Source organism: Miscanthus floridulus, chromosome 16 (assembly GCF_019320115.1).
Source record: "Miscanthus floridulus cultivar M001 chromosome 16, ASM1932011v1, whole genome shotgun sequence".
In the NCBI taxonomy this organism is placed as follows: domain Eukaryota; kingdom Viridiplantae; phylum Streptophyta; class Magnoliopsida; order Poales; family Poaceae; genus Miscanthus; species Miscanthus floridulus.
In genome coordinates, this window is record NC_089595.1 from 13,197,593 (window position 1) to 13,215,403 (window position 17,811).

Sequence of the window (17,811 nt, forward strand, 5' to 3'; positions counted from 1 at the left end):
CTTCAAAATGTGCTGAGCTCGGGCTCGGGGAGAAAGAATGAGACGGCCGATATATAAAGGGAGAACATTTAGTCCCGGTTGGTGGATCCAACCGGGACTAAAGGTAACTTTCCAACCCCGGGCGCAGCCACGGCCCGGGAGTAGACTTTTACTCCTGGTTGGATCCACCAACCGGGAGTAAAAGTATACCTTTAGTCCCGGTTGGTGGCTCCAACCGGGACTAAAGGTCCCTGCCACCTCTGTCTGGCGCAGTAGCCGTTGGGCAGGGATCTTTAGTCCCGGTTGGAGCCTCCAATCGGGACTAAAGGTATTTCTAGTCCCGGGGGCAAAAAATTCCGGGACTAGAGCCCATTTTGACTGAGGATCAAAGATTTGTTCTCTACTAGTGGTCTCAGCTGTGCAGCATCTTCTTTTGGTGTCTTTATCAATGATGATGAAAGATCAAAAGGTTGCACGTTAAGCAGTGTCTGAAGATATGACATGCGCATGCATTTTGCCGTACCACAGCTAGCTAAAACGTACGACTAGTACTAGCATATATACCAGCCATGCATGTGTTTAGTAGAAAGATCAACAGATATAGATTGCACGTAAAGCTTTCGTGGCTTATGACTAATTATCAACAAGATTGCTTGTGGATTGGGATGTCTGCGTTCAGAGGAAAGCAGAGAACAGGTCATCCGATCCACTCATCTCCATCGTGCATCCTGCAGGCTGCAGCAGCTCTATAAATACCTCACCGGTGCATACTCGCTTCATATAACCAGCACCAGCAGTACAAAGAAGCACGATAACAAGCAACACTTGCCCGTGAGTGTGCCTGCCTTTCTGTAGCTTACGTTTTTTTGCAACAATGTAGTAGTAGCCTGTTTCCTTTTTTGCATCGTCATCGTTTAACAGATTCGCAGTTCAATTCGCGACCCACGACGACGACCATGAGCTCCACGGCGACAGCGGCGGCGGCACCGGAGTGCGGCGGCCCCAAGACGTCGTGGCCGGAGGTGGTTGGCCTCAGCATAGAGGAAGCCAAGAAGGTGATCCTCAAGGACAAGCCCGACGCCGACATCGTCGCGCTGTCCGTCAGCTCGATTGTGACCCAGAGTAGTGATCCATCGTTTTTTTATAAGTTTTCTAGTAGATCGAGTCATCTAGGGTTAGAGTCTCTTCATGCCAAGTTTCTTGGTACTGGGGTTATCTCCTCCTCCTCCTCCTCTCCGGCGACGGTGAGGGGGTGGGATAGATTCGTTTTCTCTAAGGCGGCTCTGTTGAAGATGAGGGCATCGGCTTGACGACATAGAGACTTGGCTTTCCGAACGGCAACATCAAGATAGAGATGATGTCATCTGTCATAGAATAATTTTCTCCGGTCTCTTCACCATTTTATTGTTGTTAGATCTTACCACAATGAAAGACTAGCAAGAATAAGGACTCGGTAAACCATTTTTTTTTTCACTTTTGACCTCCAAACTTTTTCTGCGGTCCTCATACAATACCTGGTACTCCATGTTCTAATGTGGCACATTTCTCGGACTTTTTCTATATTTCTTTAATTTATTTCATTTAATTAAATTTTCTTGGATAATTCAAATTATAACTGCTAGTCATTCGAATAATGAAAATAAATGAATGGAAAAATGATATTCATGTTGTTTAGTATAATGTGAGGCCGTATCTGGGAACAGACCACCAATTTCAAACTTCTTGTTCACGAAACATAACCACGAACTTGCGGTCGAATTGTTTTAAAATTTTATAAAAAGCAAACGAAGTCCGAAAATCATAAAACTTGTCAAGATGTCATGATATCATATGTGGAGGCTGTGATAAAAATTTGAGAAGGTTTCGCGCAAGTTGTCACGTATGATGCTTGCAAACCGAAAAAACTCCGAAGAAGTTTCATGATTTCGTGAAGAGGCCGACGAGGTGGTAAGCATCATACGTGACAAACTTGCGCAAAACCTCCTTAATTTTTTATCACAGCCTCCATATATGATATCATGACATCTCGACAAGTTTCAAGATTTTCGATCTTCGTTTGCTTTTTATAGAATTTAAAAACAACTCGACCGTAAGTTCGTGGTCATCTTTTGTGAACAAGATATTCGAAATTGGTGGTATGTTCCTGGATACGGCCTCACATTATACTAAATAACATGAATATCATTTTCCCATTCATTTTTTTCATTATTCGAATGACTAGCGGTTATAATTTGAATTATCCAAGAAAATTCAATTAAATGAAATGAATTAAAGAAATATAGAAAAAGTCTGAGAAATATGCCACATTGGAACATAAAGTGCCGGGTATTGTATAAGGACTACAGAAAAAGTTTAGGGGCAGGAACAAAAAAAATAAAAATCGTTTGCCGAGTATCCGCGTTTGGCGCTCGGCAAATGAGCCTCTTTGCCGAGTGCCAGGACGGCTGGCACTCGGCAAAGAATTTTATAATTTTTTTAAAACCCCTCTTTGCCCAGTGCCAGACTGGGTGGCACTCGACAAAGAATTTAAAAAAATTAAAAAAAAATACATTGCCGAGTGCCAGATCGGGAGCACTCGGCAAAGATTTTTTTTAAAAAAAACCTTTGCCGAGTGCTAGGCCAGGTGGCACTCAGCAGAGAATTAAAAAAATTAAAAAAATACTTTGTCGAGTGCCAGATCGGGGGCACTCGGCAAAGGGAGGATTTAACCCTACCGGCCCAGCCGGCCCACACACACCGCACACATGCACACACGCACGCAGGCAGCTGACCGCGCCAGCGCTGCCGCCGCCGCCCGCGCCCACGCCGCCCCCCGCGCCGTGCCACTAGAGGAGGAGGAAAAAGAGAGGAGAAGGAGAGGAGGAGAGGAGGAAAAAGGAGGAAGGAGGAAGAGGAGGAGGAGGAAGGAGGAAGGAGGAAGAAGAAGGAGGAGGAGGAGGCGCCTCTGCCGCCATTGCCACGTCCCTGGTGCTTCCTCAGCCGTCGCCTTGTCCATTGGCGCCCTAGCCCCTTCACCACCACCACCCTACGACACCCACTAGGTATGCCCTACCATCATCGTCGTCGTAGTATTACTAGTAGTTGCGGTAGTAGTAGTGGTAGAGTAGCAGTGGTGGTAGTCGTAGGAGTGGTTGTGACATTGTTATATATATGTGGTTGGATATAATCTTGTGCATTGTCGGCCATCGTGCCGTTGGTTTTCTTGTAGGTTTTGAAAACCTCACCGTGCAAGGGAGGTGCTGCCGAAATTTTGTATTGATAGTTTTATGTTTCTTTTTTTGCAGAGAAGAGCATGTCGGAGCGGAGCTAGAGTACCTCGGTGACCCTGATCGCCTTCCTCACCGCTACGGGTCTGCCTGCACCGTGTCGCCTCGCCACTGCACTGACCCACCACGGCCCCGCTAGCCTGACTCCATCGCCACCCTAGGTATAACCCCTCTTTCCATATCATGGTCGTAGATCACGTAACCCAGTTAGGCGTCTCCCGTTTGAAAGAGATACGGTTGGAAATATGCAGATATTTCGATATCTAAAACCGTATCTATTTCGAATTGTCCATGTTTTTTTGGATAGCCCGCGGATGCGTAGGTGGGGTTAGTTTCCATGGTCTGCTCTGATCCGAGACAGAGTTTCGGCATCATCTCCCTATTATTCTCCGGATACACACTCTCCCTGGTAGGACATGTATTTGGAGAATAGCGGGGAGGTGCTGTCGAAATTCTGTCTCGAATAGGAGTAGATCCCGGAAACTAACCTCATCTATGGATCCTCGCATGGGATTAGGACCTATCCTCACCTATTAGATACTAGGCACGTCGTGTAGATGCAATTGATGTTTATATTACTCGCCACTATATATGTTAGAGGATGGAGGACCGTGAGTGGATGTACACGGGCCGCGCAAGTCAGGGTCATGTCACCAATGAATGGATCGACAAGACCGATGCTTTCTTGTATCAGGCACTCAGCAAGGCTGCTAAAGGAGCGAGTAAAATTTGCTGTCCCTACAGCAAATGTGCAAATAGGAAAAGACAAACGAAGAAGGTCATGGGGAACATCTTTGGAAGAATGGATTTACGACAGACTATACTCGGTGGGTCTACCATGGTGAAGCCGATCGTATGAGAGAGGAGGTGGTGAGACCACGCGTCGAGGATTATGATGCTGATGCTGAGGTAGCAGACATGTTAAATGACTATCACGAGGCACAGTTCGCTGAAGGACGTACGGAGGAGGAGCCAGAGGCAACCGCAAAGGCGTTCTACGACATGTTTGCCGCGGCACAAAAACCCTTTCATGGCCAAACAAAGGTTTCTCAACTGGATGCCATTGGACACATAATGGCATTAAAGTCCCAGTATAGCCTGAGTCGAGACGCCTTCGATGGTATGTTGACAGTTATTGGCAGCTTGCTTCCAGAGGGTCACCTTCTGCCAAAGAGCATGCACGAGTCACAGAAACTCCTTCGTGCACTTAAGATGCCGTATGAGCAGATACATGCTTGCCCGAAGGGGTGCGTCCTATTTAGGAAAGAGCATGCATGCGAATTCATTTATTTATTCTAACGCTCAATTCTACATGATTTCTAATCATTTTGCTGTTTTTCTCACAGTCGGCGTCACATGGTGGCTAGCCTTGCTCCATCTTCAAGGCATTTGCTATGGCCCACAAGGGCAAGGCGACGTCCGACATCGACTATAACCTGGAGGACGGTCCCAAGGCGTACATCAATGCGACCGTCCACAACCGCCTCAGTGAGTACACATCAATGGCAAGGGAGGTCCATGGGCCAGAGTACGATCCGAGCACCGAGGACCTTGATGGAGAAGTCATCATGAGGGTGGGAGGAGGCAAGAAGCATGGGCGGTACTGGATTGGCGACGGCGCAATCAACTCGACTACTACTCCCAGTCTCTCCCAGATTCGAGCAAGCAGCACGAGCACGAGCTCGGCCATACGACCTCGGTAGGACACTTCACGCCACCGGGTGGAGGCACTCGAGGTTTTTCCTGGTTTATTCATCGTTCATTAGTTTTTTCATACCTTTTCTTTGTATTATTGTAACATTGGGGTGAATATATTGTAGGCCCAGCTGGAACAAGAGAGGAGGATACGGGAGCAGATGCAGGCGAAGATGGAGAGGGTGGAGGCCGAGCGGCGGAGGATGGCGGAGATTCTTCAGTACATGCAAAGTCTTGGCGCCGCTACGGGTGTAGTTCCGCCACCTTCGCTATTCGCTCCACCTCCACCTCCACCTCCACCTCCTCACTATTCTACTCCTGTGAATATAAATGTTTTAGTTTGTATGTTCATGCTTACGGTCAAACCTAGTGGAGTATGAAAGTTTTATTCATGTATGGTATATATTTATCTTGTCTCACACATGCAATCTCTTCTCCTTTGTGCAGAATCAATCGGCGGCATCGAACGATCCGAATCCTTCACCAAATCAGTCTCATTGGCCATCTTGGTGATGATACTTGTGGTTGTTAATATTACTTCTATTTGCAATTGTGGTTGTAGATGATGGAGCACTTGGATTACTTGTGAACTTATTTGTGATATATTGTGAGACATGTGACGTTTGTGATATATATGTGACATTTGTGATATATATGTGGTGTTGGTGATATATATGTGCTGTTGATGATATATATGTGATGTTGGTGATGTTTGTTATATATATCTTCTGTTTGTTTGGATGGGATGTAAAAAATAAATAAAAAATGTTGTTTTCAGTCACTTTGCCGAGTGCAATGATCATGACACTCGGCAAAGTGACTACCTGGGAACATGCTTTGCCGAGTGCAAAGGACATTGCACTCGGCAAACATCACAGATTCGCCGAGTGCCACGGGCTAGACACTCGGCAAAGGTCGCCTATTTGCCAAGTGTCTTGACAGGACACTCGGCAAATAGGCTACCTTTGCCGAGTGTCTTGCCGGTGGCACTCGGCAAAGTGGCCACCTTTGCCGAGTATCTGAGTCAACGGCACTCGGCAAAGCGGAGACCTTTGTCGAGTGCTTGACCTTGACACTCGGCAAAGCCGCCGTCATGGTGGCGCTTGCCGTCACGACGACTTTTCTTTGCCGAGTGTCAGATTAGCACTCGGCAAAGGTTTGCCGAGTGCCCGATAAAGTGCACTCGGCAAAGAGGTCTTTGCTGATAAACTGTTTACCGAGCGCCCTTTACCGAGTCTATATCGGCCTTTGCCGAGTGCCTGAGGCACTCGGTAAAGAAGCTAAATCCGGTAGTGGCTGGGCATGTGGTGCTACAGCGCATGGACTGTGGCAACATTATGTCTAATCTTTATAGCTCAAATATGAAAATTGTTTTTGAAAGCATGCTATACTTTCTTCTAGTTCTAAAAAGCAGCTGATATTTTGACAAATTCTATGTCATATTCCAGATGTGTTTGTGAGGTTCAAAGATGAAGAGGGATGTTTTATTGCAGACAGTCCTAAAAATCTACTGAACCTTTACAATGCAGCGCATCTGAGGACCCATGCAGAGATAATACTTGACCAGGCCATACTATTCAGCCAAAAGCACTTAGAAACAATGATGCCCTACATGGAGGATTCATTAGCTGGTGAAATAAAATCTGCACTTGAGATCCCCCTTCCTAGAAGGGTTAGAATTTATGAGTTGAAGTATTACATCTCAGCATATGAGAAAGACACCATGATGCCTGAGAAGGTGTTGAAACTTGCAAAGTTGGACTCAAATATTATGCAGCTCCATCATCAACATGAGTTGGGTATCATTACAAGGTGAAGCAATTATTTTCATTAGAAAATATTAAATAATTATTTCCCAAATTACAAACTAGTTCCATGATTGACAATATTATTGCCTCTAATGTATTTAAAGGTGGTGGAAGGGTGTACAAGTTGAATCGAGGCTTCCATTTGTTCGAGATAGACTTGTGGAGTGATATTTGTGGGCCTTAGGAGTATACTATGAATCATGTTATTCACGAGGGAGAATAATATTGACAATGATTTTTGCCATTGTGACTATCTTGGATGATATTTATGATTCTTATGCAACTCCAAAAGAATGTATATTATTTACCAAGTGCATTGAAAGGTTCGTATTGCTTTCTTACGTACAAATATCATATGTTAGGTTCACAGAATGAAGTTACACATATCTTTACATTGGAACTTGCAAAGAATAACAACACAGAAAAATATGTGCTACTTTTATCTAGCGAATAAGTTATATATATGTTCAGTAAAACAAATAGGATTATCAAAGTTCTATATATATGAAGATACAAAACTAGAGAGTTTATTGTTTCCTTGAGATAAATATATTGCGATGGTCATAAGTTATGTCTTTTTGGTCAATCTTTGTTAGCTCCAACATGCGGTCAGCACCAAATGTTCCAGCTAGCTTTGGGGCAAACCAATAACATATAAAGGAATAATTAGATAATCACATTGCACTAAAAAGTTTAAGCATATATATCTATCATTATGATAATATAGAGAATTCATTTGTTTTCCTGAATTTTCATGTGCAGGTGGGATACAAAGGGTGCAAATGATCTCCCAGAGTGCATGAAGTTCGCTTTGGGGGAAATATTGGATAGCTATGAAACCATTGCAAATATGCTTCACCAGGATGAGAGTTATCGTATCCCATACCTAAGATACTTAGTCATGACTTTTTCCTTCCTCATGTACATAATTCATTTTCAGGTCTCCACTCTGAATAATTATCTGCAAAAGCGTATGTTATATGTAGTTAGCTACTAGCCTTGCATAATAACTTGATGTTGCTATCAGTGCAAACATGTTTTGTAAACACACACTCAAACTAGCTTTTAAATATTTGAAAATTGGCAATATATTTACTCTCATAAATTTACAGACAAAAGACCTTGTTAGAGCCTACCAGATGGAGGTCAAAATGCTTGAAGAAGGATAGATTCCAGAGTCTGTTGAGGAGCATCTTAAGGTTTCATCAAGAACTAGCGCATGTTCCCTGTTGTCATGTTCTTCATTCATTGGGATGCATGATGATGTAGCAACAGAGGATTGCTTGGATTGGGTTTCTAGTGTTCCTAATAAAATGGTCCAGGCACTTTCCGTAATTCTCAGACTAGGAGATGACCTCCAGTCATATGAGGTAATATCTCTCAATCTTTAGCTTAAATGATAACTTTGAAGTCCGAGAGCACGCAGACTGATAACTGGCATTTTTAGTTTGCACTTTGACCTTTGGTATTACTCACATCAGTACATAACATAGTTGTGTTCCCATCTAGCAATGCTGAGGGACTTTTCTTGACAACCTGATATGGATATTTCTTTGCATGAGTTCTACCTTATTTCTTACCAATATCTTTCAATATTTCACTTCATGCAGCGAGAGCAACTGATCCCTCATGTTGCTTCGACAATCGATAGCTATATGAAGGAGCACAATGTTTCAATTGAAGTTGCACGTGAGCAGATACACAAACTAAAAGAGGAATCATGGAAAGATTTTAACAGCGAGTGGCTGAATCCAGATAATTCCTATCCAAAGCCACTATTGGAGCGGATATTCAACTTGACAAGGACAATGGAGTTCATGTACAATCAAGAGGATAATTTCACAAATTGCTGCAACCTGAAGGATACTATCCATTCGTTATTGACGGAACCATTTCTCATTCCAGTTTAGTATTTTGCCATTGGCAACCATCAAATAAACTGTTATGGTACAGTATAGTATGACGATTTTTTCTACACAAACTTGTAGCTACTGGCATCGTCAATGTACCACTATGTGTATATATGACAGCATACTCATTTACCATTTTTCTTATTTCTCTATTTACACATTGTCATAAACTTCAAAGTGAAATACAAGAAAAGTTTAAAGCATGTCCTATTATTTAGTTTGTTGTTATACTTACATACTGGTGCATAATTCATAAATATAGGTGTATGTCCAAATAGTCTACGTATACTCACATACTCTTTCTATGTACTGTCCAAGATAGGTAGTAGGATCACACACTCAATGCTCATCTCATCCCTTGGGTTACTAGGATCACATATAGGTGAGAGTAGTTACATACATATAGTGTGGGGTCACTAGCTATATACCCAATCCTTGGGTTACTTGGGAATTTCGAGAGTTCCTCCAACTAATAAACCCCTTCTAATTCGATGATTTCATCCAAAAAACTGATTAAGAGATGTGGATTAAGATTTGGCATTTCACCTAGGGCAACAACAGTGAGCACGATGTCAAATTTCCGGCGATCTACTCCCTTTTTTTCTTTTCACCACACGGCGATCCTCGTCGCTACGATGGGGCCATCAGTTCGATGGATTTTCTCGGAGAAGAATGGCCATGTCGGCGATGCACTACTGGAAAACTGTACTTTGCCGAGTGCCTGATACTTTGCCGAGTGCAAAATATCGTGGCACTCGGCAAAGCAATATTTTGCCGAGTGTAGCACTCGGCAAAGCAAGCTTTACCGAGTGCCAGGCACTCGGCAAAGTCAGGCACTCGGCAAATCCAGGCGCTCGGCAAAATTTAGCCGGACCGTGACGGCGGCCACCTACCGTCAGATTTTGCCGAGTGCCAGCCATCAGACACTCGGCAAAATTTGTTTTTATTTTTTAAAAAAAAAACTTTGCCGAGTGCCATCCTTGGGCACTCGGCAATTTTTTTTATTTTCTGAAAACAAATTTTCCCGAGTGCCTCCTGGGCCCGGCACTCGGCAAAGACATTTTTGCCGAGTGCTCCCCATGGCACTCGGCAAAATATTTTTTTTTTATTTTGGACCCAAATTTTTTTGTGTAGCCTTGTGACAATATTTAAAGCTCTAGTCTAAAATTTGGTGAAATTTTGACTTTTTTAGGTATATTTCTTTCAATAATGGAATTTGGTCATCCAAAAATTGATATTCATGATATTTAGCGTATGTTGAGGCTGTATCCAGGGAGTCACATGAAATCTCGAGCATCTCGTTGACGTAACATGTCGAGTTAGTTGTGGGAAAAGTGAATTTAAATTATATAAAATCCAAACGAAGTCCGAAAATCACGAAACTTGTGGAGGTGTCGTGTTATCGCATGTGGAGGCTGTGGTAAAAAAATTGATAAGATTTCGAGCAAGTAGTGACGTCGGATGCCAAAAACCCAGACATCTCCACATGTGATCATTCGCCCGCGCAGCCCGCCCCCGCAGCGCCGCCCGCCCGCGCAGCCCGCCCCTGCCCGCCGCCGCAGCGCCTCCGCGTGCGCCGCCGTGCTCGCGCCGCACGCAGCAGCAGCGCTGCCCGCCGTAGCGCCGCGCCCCCAGCCCATCCCCTTGGCCGGCGCAGGCCACCCCTCCCCTGCCCATCGCCGCGGCCCCCGGCCATCCCCGCGGCCCGCCCCTCCCCAGCCTTGCCCGCGTCCATCTTGGAAGGAGAAGGAGAAGGAGGTACTAGGAAGAAGAAGAATGAAGTAGAAGAAGGAAGAAGAAGAAGGAAGAAAAATGAGGAAGAAGGAGATGGAAGAAGGAGAAGGAGGAGGAGAGGAAGGAGGAGAGCATTTCCCTATTGTTGGTTTATGCTACAAATCACTTTATCTTTAAAGTTATATGTCAATGGAGATTTGCAAGATCTTGATTCACAATGGAACCTCATGCTGGTTATGGTCTCCACTTTTCTTCTTTCAGTAATGAGAATGTGAGATTAATAGTGTTTTTAGAATTTAAGGTACTCATCCTGCCATTTCTGTTTGCATTAAATTTTTGTTATGGTTAGATGCCAACAGTTCATAGATTCAACAGTAATTTTGTACCAGTACATTGAGAGGTCGCACTTGATTCCTTAATGCAGAGAGCATTTGGTTTCTTACAGGTTGCCTACTTCTGGATTTGGAGCTGCAAACCTCATTTTATTTTACTTTGTTTCATATGAACCAACCTATTCATTGTGCAGCCTATTCCCTCCAAATTTGAAGGTCAGTTTTCCCTGTATAAATCTCTATTCTCATTTTGGGCCTTTATCTACATGATGCAGTTTGATTACTCGGCATTTGCTCATAATTAATGAATGCTTCTGTTAGTTAGGACAACCTATTTAGCAATAGACAATACATAGGTCGCATCATGGCCAATCTGTATCTGTAAGTCCTGAACATCTCATGCATTTTCCTTCGTTATTAGGTTATATACATATACTTTTTTTATCAAACAACCAAACATTGCTGACTTTGTTCTTTTCTTATGTTTGGTGTGGGCCATACAGTACCATGGAGTGTTTTAGTGTGACCTCTGCGTCTAATCGCCTGTATCGTTTTATGTTTTCCTTATGACTGCCAGTCTATTCCTTTGTTCGAAAAATAGATATCCCTACTAGCTACGTGTACACCTCAAGACACAAATGCATCCTAAAGTTTCCTCATCTTTGTTATAGCATGCTCTTATCCTTTTGGAATTGATGGCAATGCTGTTCTTTTCACGGTTTGCAAAAAAGGTTGCATCCAAACTGGAGACAGTGACGAAGTTGGTAGGCAAGTGCAATTCCTATATTTAGTTTTGTTATGGTCGATTCACTCAACATATATTTTGTTCCTTCAAATCTAATAAGTATAACAACAGGCATCATATTTTGTGCCCTCCAGTGCACCAATGAGAACTCACTGGTCCTTACAGAATGGTTCATTTACATTATATGCCTCCAAATGACAAACTCAACTCAAGAGATCTTACAACAATCCTATTTTCTGTTCATGTACGGTGGGTCCAGCCCCTGTCAGCCACGTGGTTCCGTCTCCAGGTAGACCAGTTGGGACTGACGGACGAGCGTGGCTCACGCCCCTGTTTTTATGCTCGACAACTACAGCTTGTGTGTGTCAGGCCCTCTGTTTCCTGTTCTCTCCGGTGTCTGCATTTGTGATGTTGAACAATCCTATTTTCTGTTTATGTACGGTGTTTTTTTTTATTTTTTTAAAAAAATTACTTTGCCGAGTGCCCCTTCCCAGGCACTCGGCAAAGTATTTTTTTTAAAAAAATCAGAAATTCTTTGCCGAGTGCCAAAACAGGGGCATTCGGCAAAGAAATTATTTAAAAATAAATAAAAAACTTTGCCGAGTGCCTGGGCAGGGGCACTCGGAAAGTAATTTTTTTTTTAAAAAAAAAACTTTGCCGAGTGCCTGGGCAGGGGCACTTGACAAAGTACTTTTTAAAAAAAAATAAAAAAAACTTTGCCCAGTGCCTGGGCAGGGGCACTCGGCAAAGTACTTTTTTAAAAAAAATAAAAAAACTTTGCCGAGTGCCTGGGCAGGGGCACTCGGCAAAGTACTTTTTTAAAAAAATAAAAAAAACTTTGCTAAGTGCGTGGGCTGGGGCACTCGGCAAAGTAATTTAAAAAAAAAATTTGCCAAGTGCTGGGTCGGGCACTCGGTAAAATAACCGTTAACGGCCGGCGCCACAACGGCCAAAATATTTTGCCAAGTGCCGCCCCAAACACTTGGCAAAGTTTTTTTTTTATTTTGCCGAGTGCCCCGATAAAAAGCACTCGGCAAAGACCCTTTGCCGAGAAAAATTTTGCCGAGCGGACTTTGCCGAGTGCTAGACTCGGCAAAGCCTTTGCCGAGTGCAAAGGGCTCTTTGCCGAGTGTAAAAACACTCGGCAAAGCCGCGGCCTCCAGTAGTGATGGTAGCCTAGTCCTCTCTTAATCCTTATTCTCTCTTCTTTCTTTTCCTCCTTTGCGTGTATAGGGGTGCTATGGCTGTAGGGTTGTCCAAGGGTAGGGTTCGGCAGAAAAAAAATACGGAGAGAAAGAAAACCACGCCATGGCATGAACTCCAACTCGGGGACTGTATCTGGCTGATGATCACTGTAGCTCGCGTGGCATTGTGGCCTTTTTTTCCTTTCTATACCTTGTTAAGAACATAACTCTATGATCCGAACTCCGATTAATGTGAATAAGTAGTCAAACGGAAAGATGAGCTCTATGCATCCGTGGTCTCCATTCATCCATCCGAGCAATGGATCAAAAAGTAAAATTTTTAATCTTCCTTTATAGCCGGTCAACCTTCGCTAAATAAAACACTTATCCATATTAACATTTGTATTTATGCCATGTATTCTCGGGTGTTACACTTAAGGAGCCTGCCTCTGAAATAACACCATTTCCAGAGACGGTTTCTATAGGCTAGCCAATGCCATTGGGCCCTTTGACTAATTCGAGATGTAGATCTTTGCTAGGGACACCTAAAATCATTTTTTTATAGCAGTGTAATGCAATGGAACTAATGACGAAACTAAGTGTTGCACTACTCTTGAAGGCGATGAGGTATATATATCGCTAATGCTTGCCCACTGGTGTCCGCCCCATACGGACGCCGCGCGCCCGACTTCTGATGCGCTCTGTCCCTAAAAAGTATCTCCCGCTCGTCCCACTTCGCCTCGCCGCCACGGCCATCCCCGCGCGCGCGCCCCCATCCTGTACCTAGCCGTCCAACTCCGTCATCCCCCCTCGCGCGCCCCATCCTGTGCCGCGTAGCGCTGCCCCGTCCCACTCCGCCTCGCCATCTTGGCCATCCACCCGTCGTGCCCCCATCCGTGCTCGCCCATCGCGGCCACGGCGTGCACCGTGCCACCACACCACTCCGGCGCCACCGAGAGAAGGTCATCGCCGGCCAGGGCATCATCTCCCGTGGTCGGCCAAACACACCACGACAGGAGGACCCGTATATTGCAAATGCATGTTTCAAGTGCTTCAGAGAGGTATGTTGCAAATGTTTTATATGGATGTTGGAAAAGTAGATTGGGATGTTTCACATGTTGCAAGTGTTTTAGAGGTATGTTGCAAGTGTTTCAGAGATATGTTGCAGGCGTCTATACAAAATGTTTCATCTGTTTCAGACGTATGTTGCAAGTGTTTTATCTAGATATTGCATATGTTGCTGTGGCTATGTACATATGTTGAAAGTGTATGTTACAAACGTTTTACTTGTTTCAAACGTATGTTGCAGAAGTGCTTCATGTTGCAACATTAATAGGCGCACGAAGCGGGCACAAGCAGAGACGGTTCCCGCGAGCACAGGCGGTCTCCGCGTGCATGTGGGTAGCGAAGCGGGTGTGGGTGGCCCCCACCTGCATGCGCAGCAGGCATGGGCCCGCAGCAACATGCGGGGGTGGGCGGGCAGGCGCAACAGGCACAGGAGGCGGGGCAAGCGCAGGCGTTCAGATGGGGGCTAGCGTCCGGACGTCCTGGCGCTAGTCACACGAACATATGTTGTTCTTTTTGTGAGGAACAACCTCTGTGTCCTAAAAAGACATAATTCTAGGTTTGGATTGATTCATCAAACTTCCTTAAATTTGACTACATTTGTGAAAAATATTATTAGCTTTAATTTTTAGACTACAAATACTTATAATAGGAAAAATATATTTTCATAAGAAATATTAATATTTTTTTGTATAAATTTAGTCAAATTTAAAATTGTTTGATTTCTCAAACTTCCGGAGGGAGTAACATCCTCTCATTGATTGAACGATGAAAATGACATTATTTTGACATATGGTGTTATGTGTCATGATCATCCACGTGGTTATGGATTTTTAGTTTCCGCGCTCATATCCTCCGCTTGTTGTGTAGTGGATGTCGGCAGCAGCATCCACGGGCCACCTCGTGTGCCTCGTGCCTTCGTTATTCAGTGGTGGACATGGAGCTAGCAGGCGTGTACCATTTCTTTGCACCATCAGCATTTTTTCTATTTGCTTTGCTTGCACCATCTACCAACTACCAAGATAAGTCTACCATACGACCATTACACTTTTCCTACCTTCATCAGCTCTATAAATAGCGCACCCTCGCTCTGTGCATATATACAGCTAGCAGTGCTATATCAGAAGCATAAGAAGCCTCACTTAAGCCACTCATATCCAGCGAGCATGAGCTCGTCGACGGCTGGCGAAAAGACGTCATGGCCAGAGGTGGTCGGGCTCACTATATAAAAAACGATTTTTAGCAATGGAACTCTTGTGCTTGTAGTCGCGGTCGCGGAGCGCTCGGCAACGCGAACGCGGTTCGGAACGTTGGTCGCGAGGCGTTCGGCAACGCGAACGCGGTTCGGAACGTTGGTCGCGGGACGTTCGGCAACGAGATTTTGAATTGTAAATTCGATTTTTTTTTTTTGCGGGAAAACGTACTGTAGGGGCGATTCTAGATTGAACCGTCTCTAAAAATACCTGTTTATAGGGACGGCTGGTACTACAACCGCCCCTACAGATCGATTTGTAGGGGGCGGCTGGTAATACGAGCCGCCCCTACAAATCGATTTGTAGAGGCGGCCTGGGAACTGTCTCTACAAATGTATGATTTGTAGAGACAAATCGGTAGGGACGGCTGGCCAAATCGTCCCTATAAATAGTTATGAGCCACCCCTAAAAATTAATTCTGTAGTAGTGGCTGAAAGTGGAGGAGGCAAGAAGATCATCCTCAAAGACAAGCCTGACGCCGACATCATCGTGCTGCCCGTCGGCACGCCGGTGCCCAAGGATTTCCGCCCTGACCGGGTCCGCATCTTCGTCGACACCGTTGCCGAAACGCCCCATGTTGGCTAGATGCCCAGCTGCCTTTTACTCCGTCCACAACATAATAAAACATATATAATGTATAGTAAAAAGAATAACTCAGAAGATGCCATGATCTATCGTATGTACCCTGTTCATGCGTCTTCTGAATGGATCCGGATGTGATGTGTGTTTTACTTTCTATGAATGGTACCATATTATACTACAAAAAAAAATAACAACGCTCCTGTTCCGGCATATCGTCTTTCTGCATATGGAGAATTAATGTGTTACCACTGTTATTTATGTATAAAGCACGTTCCAATCCTTGCATGGATGAACGTACGTACGTACGGAAGTGATGATGGACAAATCATTCAGACACAAATGTGCCCTAATGAAAAGTGCAGCTGACCACAGATGTGCCGATTGCATTTTTTATAAGTAAGGCCTTGTTTAGTTCCACCCCAATTTCCAAAAAGTTGCTACAGTACCTGTCACATCAGATGTTTGCGGCCTTTGCATGGAGCATTAAATATAAACGAAAAGAAAAACTAATTGCACAGTTTGGTGGGAAATTGCGAGACGAACGTTTTAAGCCTAATTAGTCCATGTTTGAACACTATTTGCCAAATAAAAACGAACATGCTACAGTAGACCCAAAATCCAAATTCATGGAACTAAACAAGGCCTAACTTCCTTGCACTTAAAAACAGAGTACAGAGAGTAGCACCAATAAAAGGCTCCCAATTTACGGAGGTGAGTGCTTCATTAACCACCAGGCACTGATTAACATGAGCAACATGTGTGCAGGATATAGTAGTTTGAGAGGGATGAGAAGACAGAGATGTATGAGCTTGTTTGGCTAAACTATGAGCTGGATGATTTAGATTTCTTGCAATCTTGTATAGCTTGTTAAGGTTGTATCTATATTTAATTTGTCTGAATGAAATCCTGTGTGAGGGATGAGAAGACAGAGATGTATGATGTATGAGCTTGTTTAGCTAAACTATGAGGTGAATCCTTGCAAAAAAAAAAAAAACAATGAGCTGAATGATTTAGAGCTCTTAGCTTGCAATATTGTAAACCTTGTAAAGGTTGTCTCTATATTTGTCTGAATGAAATCCTGTGTGAGGGATGAGAAGACATAGATGTGCGAGTCATTTTTGTAAACCACCTGCAATTTTTGTAAATTTTAATCATTTTTATAAAATTTTTGTACGATTCTTGTGAAAATTTTCTGTTCCAAAGGAGTACGGTCTAAGTAACAACTTTGACATGAAGGCCAAAAAAATGGTGACAACCTCATGCCACTGGGCTAACAAAAATGGTTAAATTCACAAAAGATTACCATCGTCTTTCTTAATTCGTTGGGATAATCTCACCGTCTGTGACCGGAAGGTCCTTGATTCGAGTCGCAGTCTCCTCGCATTGCACAGGCGATGGTAAGGCTTGACACTGATACCATTCCCCAGATCCCGCACAGAATGGGAGCTCTCTACACTGGGTATGACCCCTTTAATCTCACTGATGACTGCATGTTCTTTTTTTCAAGTAAAATGAAAAGGACCACAGACACTCAACCTGTTCGCTTGTTGGTTTCAGCCAGGGCTTATTAGCCAGCCAACAATATTTTTCTCTCACAACAAACGATGAAAACAGATCGGATACGGGCGGATATCACCGATATTACATTTGTTTTCATATTTCTGTCCGGATTCGGATTCAAATACGGATAGTGTCAACTATGTCGGATAGGATACGATTGGATATCGATATCATAAATATGTGATTTGAGTATTCGGATACGGATACGATATCGGATGTTGGATATCCGGACTCGGATACGGACAGATCTCAACCCCTCTAAACGGATTCGGTTTCGAATACGATCGGAAAATATCCGTACCGTTTTCATCCCTACCAACACCAGCCGGGCTTATCAACCCAGAAACCAACCAGCGAACATACCGACTACCTATGTTCGATCATATACTATATAATATATGTAACAGCGCAGAGCTGTGGCTTGTCGTAAACGATCGTAAATTTTCAGTCGGAACAGTATTTTTCTCTTACACAAACCAGCCAACAGTGCTTCTTCACGAACCAGCAACGATACGAACCAGCCAACCGAACAGGCTGTTTGTACATTTTTAATGGCATCAAACTTTCATATGTCTCAATCGCCTAAACTGTAAGGTAACGTTGAACTGGAAAGAAAACAATTTCAATCACTACAAGTTAGTAGACAGAGTCCTTTATTTAACTTTGAAATCTGCACAACCGTGTTGACAAAAGAGGAT

The 17,811-nt window shown here is 43.8% G+C and overlaps 1 protein-coding gene and 1 pseudogene across 1 annotated transcript; both read left to right on the forward strand.

Annotated features, from left to right (window-relative positions):
- The first annotated feature begins 794 nt into the window (after positions 1 to 794).
- On the forward strand, positions 795 to 15,914 carry LOC136513883 (subtilisin-chymotrypsin inhibitor-2B-like). Its single transcript, XM_066507861.1, has 3 exons — positions 795 to 810; positions 901 to 1,034; positions 15,425 to 15,914. Exons 2-3 carry the CDS (start codon positions 936 to 938, stop codon positions 15,554 to 15,556), a joined length of 231 nt encoding a protein of 76 aa, XP_066363958.1. The 5' UTR covers positions 795 to 810; positions 901 to 935; the 3' UTR covers positions 15,557 to 15,914.
- LOC136513490 (alpha-terpineol synthase, chloroplastic-like) lies at positions 4,640 to 8,658 on the forward strand (annotated as a pseudogene).
- Positions 15,915 to 17,811: the final 1,897 nt, after the last annotated feature.

Coding starts and splice junctions, on each gene's coding strand:
- LOC136513883 (XM_066507861.1), top strand. CDS start 936: ATGAGCTCCACGGCGACAGCGGCGGCGGCACCGGAGTGCGGCGGCCCC. Junction 1,035..15,424: donor GCATAGAGGAAGCCAAGAAG/GTGATCCTCAAG, acceptor GGAGGCAAGAAG/ATCATCCTCAAAGACAAGCC.